The 16,480-nt window shown below is 35.6% G+C and overlaps 1 protein-coding gene across 5 annotated transcripts in view; it reads left to right on the top strand.

Moving 5' to 3' along the window:
• LOC150080653 (uncharacterized) overlaps positions 1–1,274 on the top strand; it is a 213,155-nt gene extending 211,881 nt beyond the window's left edge. For all 5 annotated transcript variants that reach the window (XM_090381862.1, XM_090381864.1, XM_090381861.1 and 2 more), the window contains exon 5: positions 850–1,274. In XM_090381862.1, the coding sequence (XP_090237988.1) occupies positions 850–1,051 (202 nt within the window). In that variant the 3' untranslated portion in view covers positions 1,052–1,274. The remainder of the gene's footprint in view (positions 1–849) is intronic.
• Positions 1,275–16,480: the final 15,206 nt, after the last annotated feature.

Here is a 16,480-nt window from a genome sequence, read left to right as displayed (position 1 = left end):
TTTCCCTTATTCTTCTACAAATTACACTTTCATAACATACATTTTTGTCACAGTTACTCTTGTGCATAAGGATTATGTATAAAGCTTTATTTCTACATTAGGGGATATTTTTAATACAAATCAACAAGTTAAAGTAGTTTTCAGTGTAAAACTTAATTGAACCATATAATTGGAAAAAATGACCTCTGTAAGTATAGTTTCAGTTATTCAAGTATTCACTTGATACATGTTTGGGAAGGTCTGAGTTTGGGTCCCATCTCGTGTGTGTGTGTATGTCCCTTTTAAATTATTCTGGTAATGATAAAGAGGAAAACTGCCCTTGAACACCATAGCTATGGAAGCAAGCAAAACAGGCATTAGCTTATGTAAAATTCACAGGATTAAAAGAATATTCATTATCATGTGGAAAAGTCACTTTTACAGTGTAATACTAGTTTCTTTAAAAAAAAAAAATAGGCCTAAATTTTCTAATTTGAAAATTTTAGAAAATTTTGTTTTGCCACTTGAAAATACCAAGGGCTTTTAAATTATATAAAATGGTCAAGTAGGTTTTTGTCTATTCATAGACAACAGAGGAATAATTTCCTGATGACAATAAGATGTTTTTTTATCTTGTTTCTGTGAAAATTAAACTTTTCTACATTCTGTGGAGAGAGGGAGAATTTGGAAAATTTGTAGTGTTCGTATCATTTTTTAAAAATGGCTTTTCCCCCACCCTTCCCCTCCTCACCCACCTGGAAGTGTTGATTTTTTGTGCTTAACTTTAATTTTAGGAATTACATTTAATTATATCAGAAATGCCTTGTTTCCATCTTTCATTAATCATATCTTAATTATTTTTGCTTGTAGGCTGCAACAAGAGGAATTAACCAAACACAAAATGTCTGTTAATGTGGGAAGCATGCTGGTGTCTGTCTCTGACCTTAGTATCTACCTTCTCCAGTTGAGGTATCTGCTAATAGAAATGGGAAAAAATGTGAACTGTGGTGAAATTACAGGACATAGTGAACTTCCTCTGGCTAAAAGGTGGTGTGGCGATAGAGCCAGCTAAAGAACATATGTTCCATATTCTTGACTGTCAGTTTTATTTAGCATTGAGGCCCTGGAATGTATTGTCATTTATTCCGTGCTTATAGTTTTGAGTGCAGTGTTATTTTCATGATAAATTATGCAGAATCTCATGTTTTGTTAGTAACATGTAATCTTCATTTATAGTTGAGTGATTTTTTTTTTTTTTTTTCTTCACCAGTATGTGCTATTTGTCATGAATTCAAACCAATCATTTATTTCATGTAGTTACTTTTTTGTATATAGTCATTTTATTTGACAGTACTGTCATGCAGTGATAACATTAAAATAAATGGTGTGGTTTTACCTTGTTTAATTGCCTTTGCTGTTGGAAAAAAAAAAAAGTGCTTTCCTCTCACATTTAAAATAAAAGCGGCATTTTAATATTAATCAAAAATTAATTCAGTTTCTTTATATAATAGTATAATTAGTTTCAGGTATCTGTGTGTAATCCATACAAGAAGAGAGAATGTGAAAATTGTACAGAATTAAGAACTTTATTCCAGATGCTTTTCAGAATTAATTTTTATAATACAGAGAAGCAAAGTAGAATTTTTTAAATAAGATTATTTCAAAACTATATATGTATATATAATTTATCCTATCATGTGTTTTCAGTCTGTCCCCACCTCCACACACACACACGCACGCATCACAGAAACTATCTGAGAAAATTTCTTCACCAGAACGTAATGATGACTTTAAATTTATTTCAGGATTATACTTTTGTTATGACTAATAATTATTGTATATAATTTTATTCACTTCTGACATCAACCCTATGTTGCTAATTTTTTTGCAGTATAACTGTGAGGATGGTTCCAAAAGTAATGGCATAGTATGCTGTTATTAATGCAGTAAATTTTTATATAAAAATTATGACAGTCCTTCTGTATAAGACCCTTGCTTGTCATTCTTTACCTGTCATCAATGTGGAAGCTTTTGCGTACTGTCTAATAAGCCATTTTGGTTGAGCTTTCATATCCTTCAGGTCACAGCTGTTAATTTTGCCAAGAAGTCACCTGTTCCTTCATGTGGTCTTGCATTGTTATGGAGAATGAGCACCCCCTGCTTTCAGAAGTTCTGAAATTCTGTATAGTAGCTTGTGCTGAATGATATTTCTTGAGGTATTTTATAAGAGTTGTCATGTCATAAGCAAAGCTCATTGTTTTATTTTACTTTCAATTGCTGCTGTTAGAACTTTATTTCATTTTTGTCATGGAATGTTTGTAATGCATTGGCTGAGTCTTGAGTTCAAATTCATAATCTCAAATGCCATTTCCTCTGTGCCACACATAGCAGTTCATTTCCTGTTTGCTAAAAATACCATAACTATTATTGAAAAATTTTGAAGCATGCACCTTTAAGTTCTATTATAGCCCTCTTGAAAACTTTATACCCAAAAGTCTGTCATAGCTGAGCGTTCAGGCACATAAGTACATGTACTTTGAGTGACCATGATTCAAGCCCATATGACTACTAAATATAGTGCTGTTCTTTGTATTCTTTCTACCTTGTGAACTACTGACTGTGGTTATCCCAGAGTATAAATAGAAAATTTATTTTATTTAACTAGACAACTGTACTTTGATCTGTTGAATGACCGCTGCCACTACACACTCACACTCACTTCTGTTTGATTATGAATGGGTTTTTAGTTGCATAATGTTTGTTTTAATGTATGAATGATGGTTTTTCACCCATAGCACACACATGTTTTTTTCTCCCCACACACATTCATAGCTACCAACTCTCAGTTTACAGTAGCAAATCCATCATTTTTCATTATTGAATACTGCCATAACACCTGAGAATGTTTGCTGTAATTGTTCACTTAGCCATTAAAAAAAGAAAAGAAAAGTTTTTCTGCAGGTTTTTCATTTCCAGTGCAAAGCATATGATACAGCCCAGAGAGCTTAATAGAAGAACTTAGTTTGTTAAAAGTAATACCATTACAGATTTATGGTTGAAGAAAATAAATGTATACGATGATAATGCGTATAACCCACATTGCTGATAGTCTTGAAATAAGAGCCAAAACACCACCCTTGCCTATCAGTAAATTAGAAAAGCCCACCTTGTTAATTACAATTATAAAAGACACCATTGAAAGATGAGTAGAGAGACAATAATCATAAATATTAAAACAAGTTGATTGGTAACAACCTGATTTGCAACATGTTACAATTACCAACATTGTTCCATTGAGGTGATTTGTGCTAATGTCTTCTGATTAACTTCAAATATTTAATACATTCATAGCAAAAGCTGATGACTTTATAAATGAATTGGTAAATTGTGAATATAGTTTGGCAGCCAGCTCTCTTTCTGTCACTAATTCCCAAGGCAAAGGCATGTTTCTTTTTGGCAGTCTTGTCTGCTGGCTCCAAAACAGAATTCATATCTATAACAAGAAAAATAAGAATTCATAGATATAAAGTTGCCAAATTAGTTTTTGAAAGCATTAAACTGATAACAAATCCTTGGTTGTAATCTGTAAAGTGCTCAATTATATGCCTGGCATTTTAAAAAATTCCTCATAGAAATGCTTGAGTGTGAAGGAAAATATTCAGCCAGCTGTAAAAAAAAACAAATTGATTTCAGATCTTTGCTCTGGTGAAGCTTTGAAAATGCACTTGACAGACAAGCCTAAAAGCAGTGCTGTTATGAACAAAACTTTGACTCAACATTTCTGCAAAAAACAAACTCCAATAGTATCTGTCTTGAAGAAATTAGAATAATGTTTAAATGTATACTGCACTAGTAAATGATCCATTGGCTGTATTTTAATATAAAATGTATGTTGTTAGAAATTTTATTTTCATCTGTGTGAACTTTAAAAAAAATTTTTTTTTTTTTTCAAAAGCCCCTCTTTTTATCAAAAAATGGTTCCCAGATTTCTGTGAATCAAAAGTTTGGAGCTGTGCATATTATGTTACATAACATCTTGGACCCTTCAGTTTTAAAATTCTATGGCACAAAAATGGCTGATGGTAGAAATGTAAAATTAGTAACTCATTCTTTGACTAGAATCAAACTACAACTGCCATTAGCAGAGCAACTACTGAGTCAATGGTTCAAGCACAGCAAACATTATTTTTGGAACAGCCCTTGCGATGTGATAACTTTTCAGTTATTGTATAAATAATTTTTAGTCACTTTAGTTGATCATTACTGAGTTCTTGTAATGGGAATTAAAATACAGGATCTAAATTAAATCTAGCTTATGCAAGTACATGTAGAGAAGAGCAGTGAGTTGCAATATAATCAATTAGTATTTAGTGTATACATTTATAGACCATATCTATATAATATCGATGTAGATACACCATAGAACTCTTAAGAAACTATGATGGTAGTGTGGGAGCCGTCATTTGCTCTGTATCTCATATTGTGCTCTTCCTTCATGAGTTGCCATGGTATTGCACTACCTCGAATAAGTAACGCTTCACTAATAGAGCAGACTATTGTTACTTATTCTCAGTGAGTACTACCACCCAGACGGCACTGTTTCAAAGCTATTGGCCTATCATCGGTGGGTGTGCCGGTACCCTGGTATTGCAGACATGACAACCCAGTTGTGAAGATAATCACACAATATGAAAGATGCCAAAAGGTTTATATGATAATGTTTAAAAATAACTAAATGCACAAGGCATAATACGTTAAGACTAAGAGTTTAATATCTATATAATATTAGCGTAGATACGTTGTGAAGGAAGAGCACAGTATGAAATACAGAGCAAATGAAGCTTCCTACACTACCATCGTAGTTTCTTAAGAGTTTATCTATGGTGTATCTACACCGATATTATATAGATATTAAACTGTTATGTATTATGCCTTGTGCATTTGGTTATTTTTAAATATCATATAAACCTTTTGGCACCTTTCATATTGTGTGATTATCTTCACAACTGGATTGTCATGTCTGCAATACCAGGGTACCTGCCCACCCACTGATGATAGGCCAATAGCTTTGAAACGGTGCCGTCCGGGTGGTAGTAACAATAGTCTTCTCTATTAGTGAAGCATTACTTGTTCGAGGTAGTGCAATACTATGGCAACTCGTGAAGGACAATGATATACAGAGCAAATGATTCCTCCTGCACTACCATCGTAGTTTCTTAAGAGTTATCTACGGTTAGTTATTTTGAAAAATTTATAGACCATACAAAGTCAGTTTCCTTTTTTAAGGAAATTTATTTAGTACGAATGCAAGTGTGTGTGCGCACGCGTGCGTATGCACACACACACACACACGTGTGCACTGTTATTTATTAAGGAATTGAGACACCACAGAATAACCACATTATATGGAAAATATTTACTGTGCTAACAGTATAGCCTTATAATAATGCACATTTTCAGTTTCATGGAAAATACCACAAAGATCATTGATCAGAGCTCAGTGAGTTTTCACAAAAGGCAACTAATTGGATCCAACACTGTACAGAGGCTCTGAAGTTCCCATGTACCACTGTCAGTCACATCATACAGAACCGCCAGAAGGAAATATAAATGTCGAAGCAGCCAAATGAATATTTTGACATAGAGATCTCAGAATGGCTAAAAATTTAAAAAAGTATGTATACTACAGCTAGGCCTCGCATAACGTGAGTTTGATTAATGCGATATTCAGTTAACGCTATTTGAAAAATGATACCACTTTACATGATGCAAATTTCCAGTTAACGCAATTTTTTTTTTTTTTTTTTATGCGATAGTTAAAAAAAAATATTTGAATCATGCATTAAGCTTACCACGAGTCGTACGGTCAATAAACAAACGTTTGCCTGCTGCCCGCCTCGGTGTGTTCCATCGGAAGAAGATGTTTGTCTCCTGCTAATAAAGTCAATGCAGACTTGCATTTAAAAATTCAAATTTTTAAATGAGCCAGTTGAAAATGTTACAGCGAAGGAGATAACAGTAAAAGAATTAAATGAAATCTTTCGTATGGCATAGAACCTCAAACAAAAGGTCTTGTGTTCTCTGCGATATTTATTTCGTCAGGGCCCAGAGAAGATTGTTGTCGACTATTGGAAATTGATTGATGAAAAGAGAAAGTCAACACTGTTCAAATATTTCCGCAACAGTGATTTCTTCATTGTGTATTTTATGTCAGAGGTTCCCAAAGTTTCTCGGTTCACTGCACCTTTAATGTCTCAGTAATTTTTTCAAGGCGCACCCAGACCTAACAGTTTCATCTAGTAGTTAGGTCCAAACAAGAAATGCTGAAACTGTGAACTACCTCGAACTAGTTTGCGCCGTGTCCAACAGATGTCGAGTATTGCTGTGTTTCCCTCGAAAATTTAAAATATTCCGCAGCGCAGTTTAAGAACCGCTGTTTTATGCAATAAACATTTAATTCCATAATTATTTTCATTATCTTTTACATTATATATAGTTTAAAAGGTATCTTTAAAATTCTTTATGGACATTCCAGAAGGTCAAGGAGCAATTATAATGTTTCCTATTGGTTATTATATTCGATTAATGCGTTTGTGTGATGCGCTAGCGGGACGAATTAATCGTGTTAAGGCCCGCCTGTATTTTAAATTATTTTTTGCCTTTTTCTTGTCGTTGGTGACCAGCACCCTACAATGTATTCACAATTTGTTTAAGCAGTTGCTTCTCCATGTGCTTCAGTGAGTTAAATTTAATTTGGATCAACTTGTATGTCTATTATAGCTGAATCAAAAATATCCACTGATCTCAATTTGGGATTGGCTTTCAGAAATAAAAAGCCCAAAACAATTGAGAGGATGTCTTCTGGTTGTATTTGACCTCTTCTAATTTTTGGATAAGCATTTTGTGTTCTTGCTGATAAGGGGATTCTTTGCAATACAAGGTTCATTGATATAAGTACAGTGAGCCATCTGAATCTTTGATTGGGGTGGAATCTACCATTGATGATGCATCTAGCTGGATGTTTCTGTTTATGCACTGTTTGCGAATATATGCAGTGGCTAAAATTATCTGTATTGAGTTGAAATTCAATTTTCTGCTTTTATAATAGATACCCCAGTTTTTGCTTTACTCTTTTCAATGCCAGATGTTCTTTGAGTATACATTGAAGTGCCCTCAAGTAGATTTTTAGAGTATAATGAGAAGTGTTAATTATTACTACTGCATTACCTCTATTAACTTATTAATTAATGCCGTGAATGGTTCTGCTGTATGAAATCAAGGTGCAGACAGAACTACTTTATTCCATCTGTACAGAAACTTAACCTCATGGATTATGCAGCACCTATTAATGATTGTTCCAAGGAGAAAGTACTGAAATTAATCTTATCCATCATAATTGCTCTGTGCAATTATGATGGATAAGATGGTTACAGTCTGTACATGGCTCGTGAAATCCCTTTACATCTCTGGAGGAAAATGTTGCTACTTAAAGCCGACTGGGCTAGCCGGGTGGGTAAAGTGCCTGCCTGGCAACCCAAAGGGGTCGCGGGTTCAATTCCTGCCTCAAGCTTGGATCAAAGTACTGCATAAACCTTGGGAGGTGCATTATGGCCACAGAAGCCTATGTGTCAACAACTACCAAAAAAAAAAAAAAAGTTGCTACTTAATGTGCCAAACTAAAGGCTGCTCTCTTCCTGTTTGGAATTGCCTGCTTGAGTCTCCAATGGGAAAACCTTTATAGGAACATTCACTGACTGCCACGGTTGGAATATTGATCTGCTATGGAGTCTATTCATGTCTGCTGAAATTGAGGATTGTCCCTTTGTTTTTAACAAATTCTCATAATTATCAACTTTTGATAATCACTTTAGCCAACAGGAATTAAAATACGTAACATTTCAGTATTCAACAACTTTTTGTATAACATCTCCAGAATTATGTTGATATTCTGTAGATTTATAAATTTACGCTGCTGGCTTAAATTCTGACGTGAAAGTTTGTGCCACCATATCAACCTGCCTTTCAACTAAATGCAGTTACTTTACTGCTGAATATATGTCATTAAAAATAGCACTTAAACTTTAGCATAGCACCTTACTCAAAGTATGTAATTTTCATTGATTCTTTAAGTGCAGTTAATGTATTGCAAACAGAATACTGAAACAAATCAGATCTCAGCTAAGATTTAAGATAAACAGCATTGTATAACCTTTTACTGGATTTCAGCCCACTCTAAAATCAATAGATTTTGTGTAAAATCCACTAGATACTCATGACCCATGTTTCTGTGCTGTGCTGTGCTGTTTATCAATGAACGGCACTATCTTATACTACAGTGCTACAATCCAGGTTATGGGTTGTCCTTACATGAACACATTGGACATCATTAACACACCTCTACCTGATAACTAGAAGTGAACTGTCTTGATGTACTTTAACTCCATCACAGTCAAACGTATATTTATTGAATGTCCATGGTATCGGCAAGATAGAAAATTCAACTTCATTTTCCATTTCAAACTTAGAACAACGAAGCATATCACTGGAGACTGCCAATATCAATGAATTCTTCCCCTTCCTGAAGAGAATAGATTCTCCCATTTTTAATAAAGACATTGATGCAATATTTTATTTGCACCATACATTCCTAATAATGTTACCAGAATATGTATTTTTCAGTTGCTCATATGGAGTCTGACAGGTGCCACTGTTTTAAAATTTCTAAACACCATCAAATCCTCCGATATACATTTGCTTACTATTATTCTCTAACAGGTTATATTTCTATTTTCTGTTTACATTTCAATGCTATGAATTACAACAGCATTTCCTAAACGGCCGCGAAACGGTGGTTGACCATATATATATACAAGGTGATTCACTACCAGTGCGACAAACTTGCAGGAGGTGTAGGGGGCACAAAGACGAATCGGAATCACATAGAATTGCAGGGTCCGAAATGCCTTCGTCATGCGGTAGAGAACGTTGAACGGGAGGTCGCGTGAACAGCGATCCCGCTGGAAGTCAGCATTTGCGAACCGTTTCTGTTGAAGAAACCAAGTAGCAAAAGTCCTCCGGAATTGATAATCCGCAGGCTCCAATGATTGGACGCGTTGCAGATGGTATGAACTCATTTGGTTTGTTGACAGTATCCTCCATACAGTGGATTGGGAAATACCCAATCGTTGGCCTATCGCTTGAGTACTCGTACTCCGATTGCCTTCTGCAAGACGTAGGACATTCTCCTCATTATCTGGCAGCCGACCGGGCTAGCCGAGTGGGTAAAGTACCTGCCCGGCAACCCAAAGGTCGCGGGTTCGATTCCCGCCTCGGGCTTGGATCAAAGTACTGCAAAAACCTTGGGATGTGCAATATGGCTACAGAAGCCGATGCGCCAACAATTACCAAATCAAAAAAAAAAAAAAAAAAATCAATCATTATCTGGCATCCTCGTCGTTCGCTCTCGATTCATGGTACCTCTCGTGAAACAACCAGTCTCACGTAACCTGTGCACACGTGCGAAAATCGTATGATGAGGAGCACGCCTGTGCGGGAAACGTTCCTGGTACAAGCGCAGAGCGGCGCGCCCGTTACAGTCCGCAGCGCCATACGCGAGGTGCATGTCGGCCAGTTCAACCTTTGAATACTCGTCCATCCTACTGCCTCGGGAACCGTTCGCAAATGCTGACTTCCAGCGGGATCGCTGTTCACGCGACCTCCCGTTCAACGTCCTCTACCGCATGACGAAGGCATTTCGGACCCTGCAATGCTATGTGATTCCGATTCGTCTTTGTGCCCCCTACACATCCTGCAAGTTTGTCGCACTGGTAGTGAATCACCCTGTATATATAGTATATATGCATATGTTATGTATAGGGGTCTACAAACTTGATTTTTGAAGGGGTCTGTAGATCTCAGTAGTTTTGGAATTACTAAATTACAAGACATTGTTTTTGTTTGCCGTTTAATAGACATCAGGTGAGCTAGAGCATCTTTCTTCTAGGCAACACCTGTTTCCACTGGGCTTCTGTGAGACGAAGTTTCTGAACTTGCTACAGAGCTTCAATTTTTCTGAATAAACTTCAGCAGGTTAAAAAAAAAATAGATATTCAATTGCATCTGTTTCAATGTGGGAGTCGGTAACCTTAAATTTTGAATAATTCAATAAAAAGTATAGATTTTTCTTGTTTCGTTTCTTTCATTTTTGTTAAGTTTTAGCAAATAATAAATCACACTTTTCATTTCAGTAAAAAAAAAAAAAAAAAAAGCTAAATTTTATTTTATTTTTTTTTTTTGAAAACCGCCTTTGGCGGAATTTTTATGGGCTTCATTTCACAATGCAGCTCAGTTGGTCTCAAGCCAGAGTTGCATGGTGTTCTCTCAAAACTTTGTGTCACCAAAAAAAAGCAAATCGGCCACAAAGTATATTGATGCCTCACGGCCTTAGTAGCTTTGGCACTTAACACACTACTGATAAAAGGGTACTTAAAATGTATGAACCGTAAATGATGGGCACTATCGATAAACCATTACATTGTTCACTGAAAACTCGAATATTTGTTTTCAATTGGTTTCCAGAACGACGCCAAATATCAACTGCTGATCTGCACATAGTAAACAAAATTTAATATAATAAAAATGATTTTAAAAAAATAAGTTTTTAATGTTTGTCATATTCAAAAAGTTGTCAAGCGAAGTGGTGCCCGAACCTTAATGTTCTAACCATTGGTAAGCTGTTTTTGTTAGGCCTAATACTAAATCGTTGCAATATGGATTACCTATTTCAGAACAGCCAAATGCAGCTGACAGTAAACCTCTCGAGAACCTCTGTACTTTCTGGCAGTGAAAACTGTTCCCCTTTATACAGAATAATCTGAAAATATTCTGATTTGCCAAAAATTCTAAAACAGTTACAGGCTTGAAATCTAATAGAAACAACCCTAAAGCAATCCGAGTGATTGCTGAAAAGAACAGTTTGCAGGATTAATAGTGCCCCACAAATAAATTCATCGAAATGGGTAATATCAGAGTGGGACTTGTTGACTGTTACTGGAAATAATGGCGCCTCCGTAGCCAGGTGGGAAGGGGCAGCAGTGCGTAGCACACGCTTCTTGATTAGACCGGGTTCAAGCCCGTCAGATTACGAACCTAAGGGAGCATAAATTCAAATTAAGGAAAGACAGACGTAGAATAGATGTGCGGAAATTTGCCTTTAGTCAGCGGGTGGTTAATTGGTGGAACAAACTTCCATCTGTTGTTGTGGAAGTTGATAGGTTAAATAAATTTAAGGAGGAACTGGACAAGCATTTGGAGGAATGGTGTGATTTTTTTTTTTTGTTTTTGGCTGATGCTACATAAGCTCATACACTTGCTTTCTTCCATCACATGCCACTACTACTACCTCTCTCTCTCTCTCTCTATCTCAATAATTCAGGATTTTTGCACCTTCCTTGCACCGTATAACTAATAATAATAATAAAATAATAGAGGACGACTAAGAGGAACACAATGTGGTTTTGGTGCATTCGAAAGAATTACCAAACAATGTTTTTTTAGTTCCTGTAGAAAATAGAAGTAAAACAACTCTATTATTAATTATAAGAAAGAGAATATTGTGAGGTACAAGAATCATCAGTGATGGATGGCCTGCATATAAAGATCTCTACCGAGACATTAATTATACCCATGATGAGGTTATTCATCGCTATAATTTTGTTTCTCCAGATGATTCAAGTACAATGAAGAAAAATAATCCAATACCATTCCTTCGCGGTTTCAAAAAAGGTGGGGCTAATTCATTAGAATTTCTTCCACATTTTTAGATTTATTCAACAATTTAAAGCTATGAACCAACGGTCATATCGTTTGACCGTTGGAAACGGTCAAACGATATTGAAATTGTTGAAATTGTTGTGGAATTACGTATTGAAATTGTTGTGGTTCCCCTCAGGGGATCCCTGAATAATATAAAACCGATTCTTCGCTTTATAAAAAAAAACTATTAAATAAGATATCTCTACTATGTTTACGATGTATATCAATAAAACATTTCAATTATGAAATATTTATATTTCTAAATAAATATTTCTTAATTTAAATGTTACATTGCCATAATATATAAAATGCTAAACATAACAGTATTTACAATTTTTACATTTAAACTCATTCCGCTAAAAAAAAAAAAAAAAAAAACCCGCTACCGCTATTACATATTTTAACCCGCCAAACCGGAAGCAATTCGCTAAATCTAGCGGGAAAACCGCTAAATTGGCAACACTGGTTCTCGCCAGTGTGCAGTGCTACTAAGTGCGAGACTCATGGAGCAGTAACCACACCCACTGTCACAGAGTATTTGATTGGTTGTCTTTGCCTGAATGAATTTACTGATTGATGGTTTGAAACATTCGAATATGTTGATAGTTCCCATGTGATTGTGTCCACAGAATAGTAATATCTTACTACTGTGATTGTGCCTGTCTTTATATAAACAGGTAAGTTTTTGGCAGTTTAGTATTTTTTCATTATATGGGAGTTATTTTTACTGAATGGGTAGTAAGTTATCAATATGATGTAATTCTATTTTATATTTTCGTATTGGTAAATTTTTTGCGGTTTAGTATTTTCATTATATGAGAGTTATTTTTACTCTATGGATAGTGGGTTACCAATTTGTTGTAGTTCTGTTTTGTAATTTGCCATTTGACTATACACTTTAGTTATATAAATTCTGCTGGCAAAAGAACTTTCAAGGTGACGAAAACTTGTGTGTTCTGACTCACAGCAACAGAACGAGTTGATTTCCCCGGGAAACTTCTGATTTGTAAATACACTACAGTACTGTATATCCTCATCAGGATCGGCTTTTCTGGAATGAATGATTGTGCTTGTCATTGACATTTTTGTGTACAGAAATGCATTTATATGTAAATATTCTATTCCAAAATTTAAAGTAAGCTGTATATAATATAAATACATATATTATATGTATATTTTAAATTCTTAATGTTTAGACGGCTAAACATAGAGAATTTAAAAAATTACAGGGCAGGGCAGGTGCTAGCATTTGTGGCGCTTGAGGCAAATGTATGTATTATACAGTATGTGTGGACGGCTCCAAGAACATAAGTTCAACTCCGCCTTGTTACTTTGTACTTTTTTTTATAGACCCTGTCAAGGCAAAGCCAGTGTGTGTAGTGTAAATAAAAAAAAAAAAACAAATTCCACCCACACAGAAAAATTTTCCCATATAGGCAGGAAAAAGAGAGGAAAAAAAGTTTTTCATCCCGCACAGGAAAAGGACAGGATGAGGCAAAACCATGTAAAAGTGTCTAATTCATATCATATCTTAACATGCATATATATATATATATGCAGTAGCGCATCTAGCAGCACCTGTGGCTTGTGCACCCTTAGCTCTGGAGCAGGGTTTCCCTATGAGTTAACTAGGTTTTTTAGTCCCCACAGGATGTAGGTTGACACACACACTTGTTCAAACAATACACTGGTGCAATATGTCTAAAAAGCTATCGATGTACTGTGAAATCAAAAACAACAACTTTCCTTAATTTGAATCTCTGTCTCTTTTGGTACTGCACCCTAAAAAGAAAGTTAGCTAGGCAAGCCCCTAGATTGCACTTTTTCCTGTGCTGGGTAAGGGCATTATTTCATTACTTTCCTTTTGTTATTCATGTATACAAGGAAGTAAAAAAAAAAAAAAAGGTTTACTTCACTTTTTTATTTATATTTTTTTTGAACAAGCAGATGTGCATTCTTCCTAAAATGGAGCCACCCAATCTGTGTGCAATACTCAAAATGCAGCCTAACCATGGCCCTATACAAAAGGATAATCATCTTCTTATCCCTGCTAGCAAAGTTTTTATATACAGTGGTGAACAAAAAAACTGCATCACCGTAAAAAAAGTAATATTTGTAGTGAAACGTAAAAGATATTGTTTGATTACAGTCATTTTGTTTGTTGCAAAGCAAAGATGTTGCATCAGCCGTTTCTATAAATACGGCATTGGAATGGCATACATGCTCATTAGTATCCTATTTTGCAGAGTTGTAAGCATGACTCCATACATTCAATTGACAACAAGAAAAAAAAGTGTAGCTGTTGCTCTGTCCCAGAAAGAGCTTTCTACGCATACTATCGATGATAAAATAGGCTGCCACCAATCAACAGTAACCCGGGTGCTGAAATTAATGCATGAAATCGGTGATGTAAAGAGAAGAGCTGGACCAGACCGTAAGAGAGTGACTACGCCTTCCCAAGATCGATATTTGAAACAGCTATGCCTTCGTAATCGCCATTCTAGTTCACCTGATCTAAAACCGGACTTTGAGATGGCTTTCAGATAAGGATGCAGACCAAAGAATGTGGTCTGCATCCCTATCAGCCCAAGAAGAAGCCTTTGTTGACCCAACAAATGAGGAAGAAGTGACTTGCTTGGACTAAAACGCATGTTTCATGGACAGGAGAACAATGGGACACCGTCATCTTTTCTGATGAATTGAAATTCAACCTGCCTGGCTCGGATGGGAAGCGACATGTCAGAAGATGAAAATCGGAGGCATACCATCCTGACTACATAACACTGTAAAGTTGCCGCTGGTCAGATAGTCTGGGGATGCATAACAAGCAAAAGAGTGGGGCAAATTAAGTTTATTAATGGAATGGTGAATGCAGAAACCTACACTGCTACCTTGGAGAAGTGCCTGAAATCCTTTATTAGGGATATCCACACAGTTGTCCAAAACTGCATTTTTCAACAGAACTCAGGACCTTGCCACACAGCGAAATTGGTAAGTCTTATGCAATTTAGATTTAATGATGAGTTTGTCTTCTTGTCTCACAAGGCTTAAAACCTACATACACCATTTTAAGGTGCAGTCATACCTCAGAAATGCTGGCATTACAGTGTTGGACTGGCCCGGCAACAGTCAGATTTGAACCCTAATGAAAATTGCTGGTACATAATGTCGTTTAAAATTGCTCAGAAGAAGCCAACAAGTAAGATTCAGTTGCAGGAGAGCATTATAAGGGTGTGGTACCACAAAATTGGGCAACCGTATTTCCAGAAGTTGATTAACTCTATGCCAGCTCGTTGCAAGGCTGTAATTGCAGCTTGAGGAGGAACAACAAAATATTGAGGACTTATTTTGCTGTTTTACAGTACATAATACTAGTACTTAACTTGTCGTTTCAGTTTGTACATGTAAATGCGATAAAATGTATGTTTCGTTGTCTGATTGCCATTTGAATGATTTCTCTTATTTCCATTAATTACGTATTTTACCCTTTGGGAAGATATTTATGGCAATTAGGTATATCAGTGGAGTCTTTTATTAGATTTCATTCACAAAGATATATATCCCATCTAACAAATGCATTTTGAACATTTCTGCAACCCACAATGCAGCGCAAAACACATTATTTGCAAAATTCATAAGTGATGAAGTTTTTTTGTCTAATTCATATAAAAGTGTCAAAACCCCATGAGCTAAGCTGGCTTGGCAGCATGTCTGCATTGTTCAGAGAATTTCTTGTCTGCATTGCTCAGAGAATTTCATGTCTGACTGCACAATTAACCCCTTTTACATTCTTCATAATCCTGAGTGTAGTACTACATTGATAAGTTACTCTGCGGCTACTGCTACCCATATACAGTACCTTGTATTTTTAAATGTTAAACTTCAACTGCCATTTCTCAGCCTATCAATCCAATTTTCCTAGATCTTGTTGCAGTAGCTCACCCTGATGATTGTCTTTAACCACCCTGCCAACCTTTGTATTATTTGCAAACTTAGACATTAAGCCTAATATACCTTCATCAATATCATTGATGAAGGTATATCCGATCAGTCAGTAGGACCAATGAACACAGACAGTAATCCCTGCAGTAATAATATCCCAGCCAATTGCAGGGATACTGTCATTGCAGATTTACCCCATCTAATTAATGTTTCCCATAAGTTATTCCGTTTTGTTTGCTTACTCCAGTTGCACAAAATGCATTCATTAGGTCTAACACTCCTACTCTCAACTTTGTTGTTCCACTCTTTATATAACACACCATGTTGCTTCAATGTTGTTGCAATATATACTTCTTGAATCAGTGTGCATTCTGATCAGAATCACAACCTCTCATAGCTGCCAAGTATTTTCATTCTCACACCTGGCTTTCCTGCATGTCCTTTAAATCATATATTAGACCAGCAGTTCTCAATCAGTGTATTGCCAAAAATTTATTTACAAATAAGTTCATAGGTAATACATGAAATATGTCGCGATTTTAAGTTCATTAAAATTCTACAAATCAATGAACATGACATGAGAGTAGTTAGTTGTATGTGTGCATATACCATGATCCAAAAAAAAAAAAAAAATACACAATCACTATATTAGACTTTATAATATAGTATTAGAAGTTGGGAAAAGATCTCTGTAAAAGACAAAAAATAATTTCATTAGTTCATATTTTCTTTTATAGGTTTTTTT

Source organism: Mastigoproctus giganteus, chromosome 9 (genome assembly GCF_048544385.1).
Source record: "Mastigoproctus giganteus isolate SK-2022 chromosome 9, ASM4854438v1, whole genome shotgun sequence".
Taxonomy (NCBI): Eukaryota; Metazoa; Arthropoda; class Arachnida; order Uropygi; family Thelyphonidae; genus Mastigoproctus; species Mastigoproctus giganteus.
This window is presented reverse-complemented; position numbering and strand designations above follow the sequence as displayed.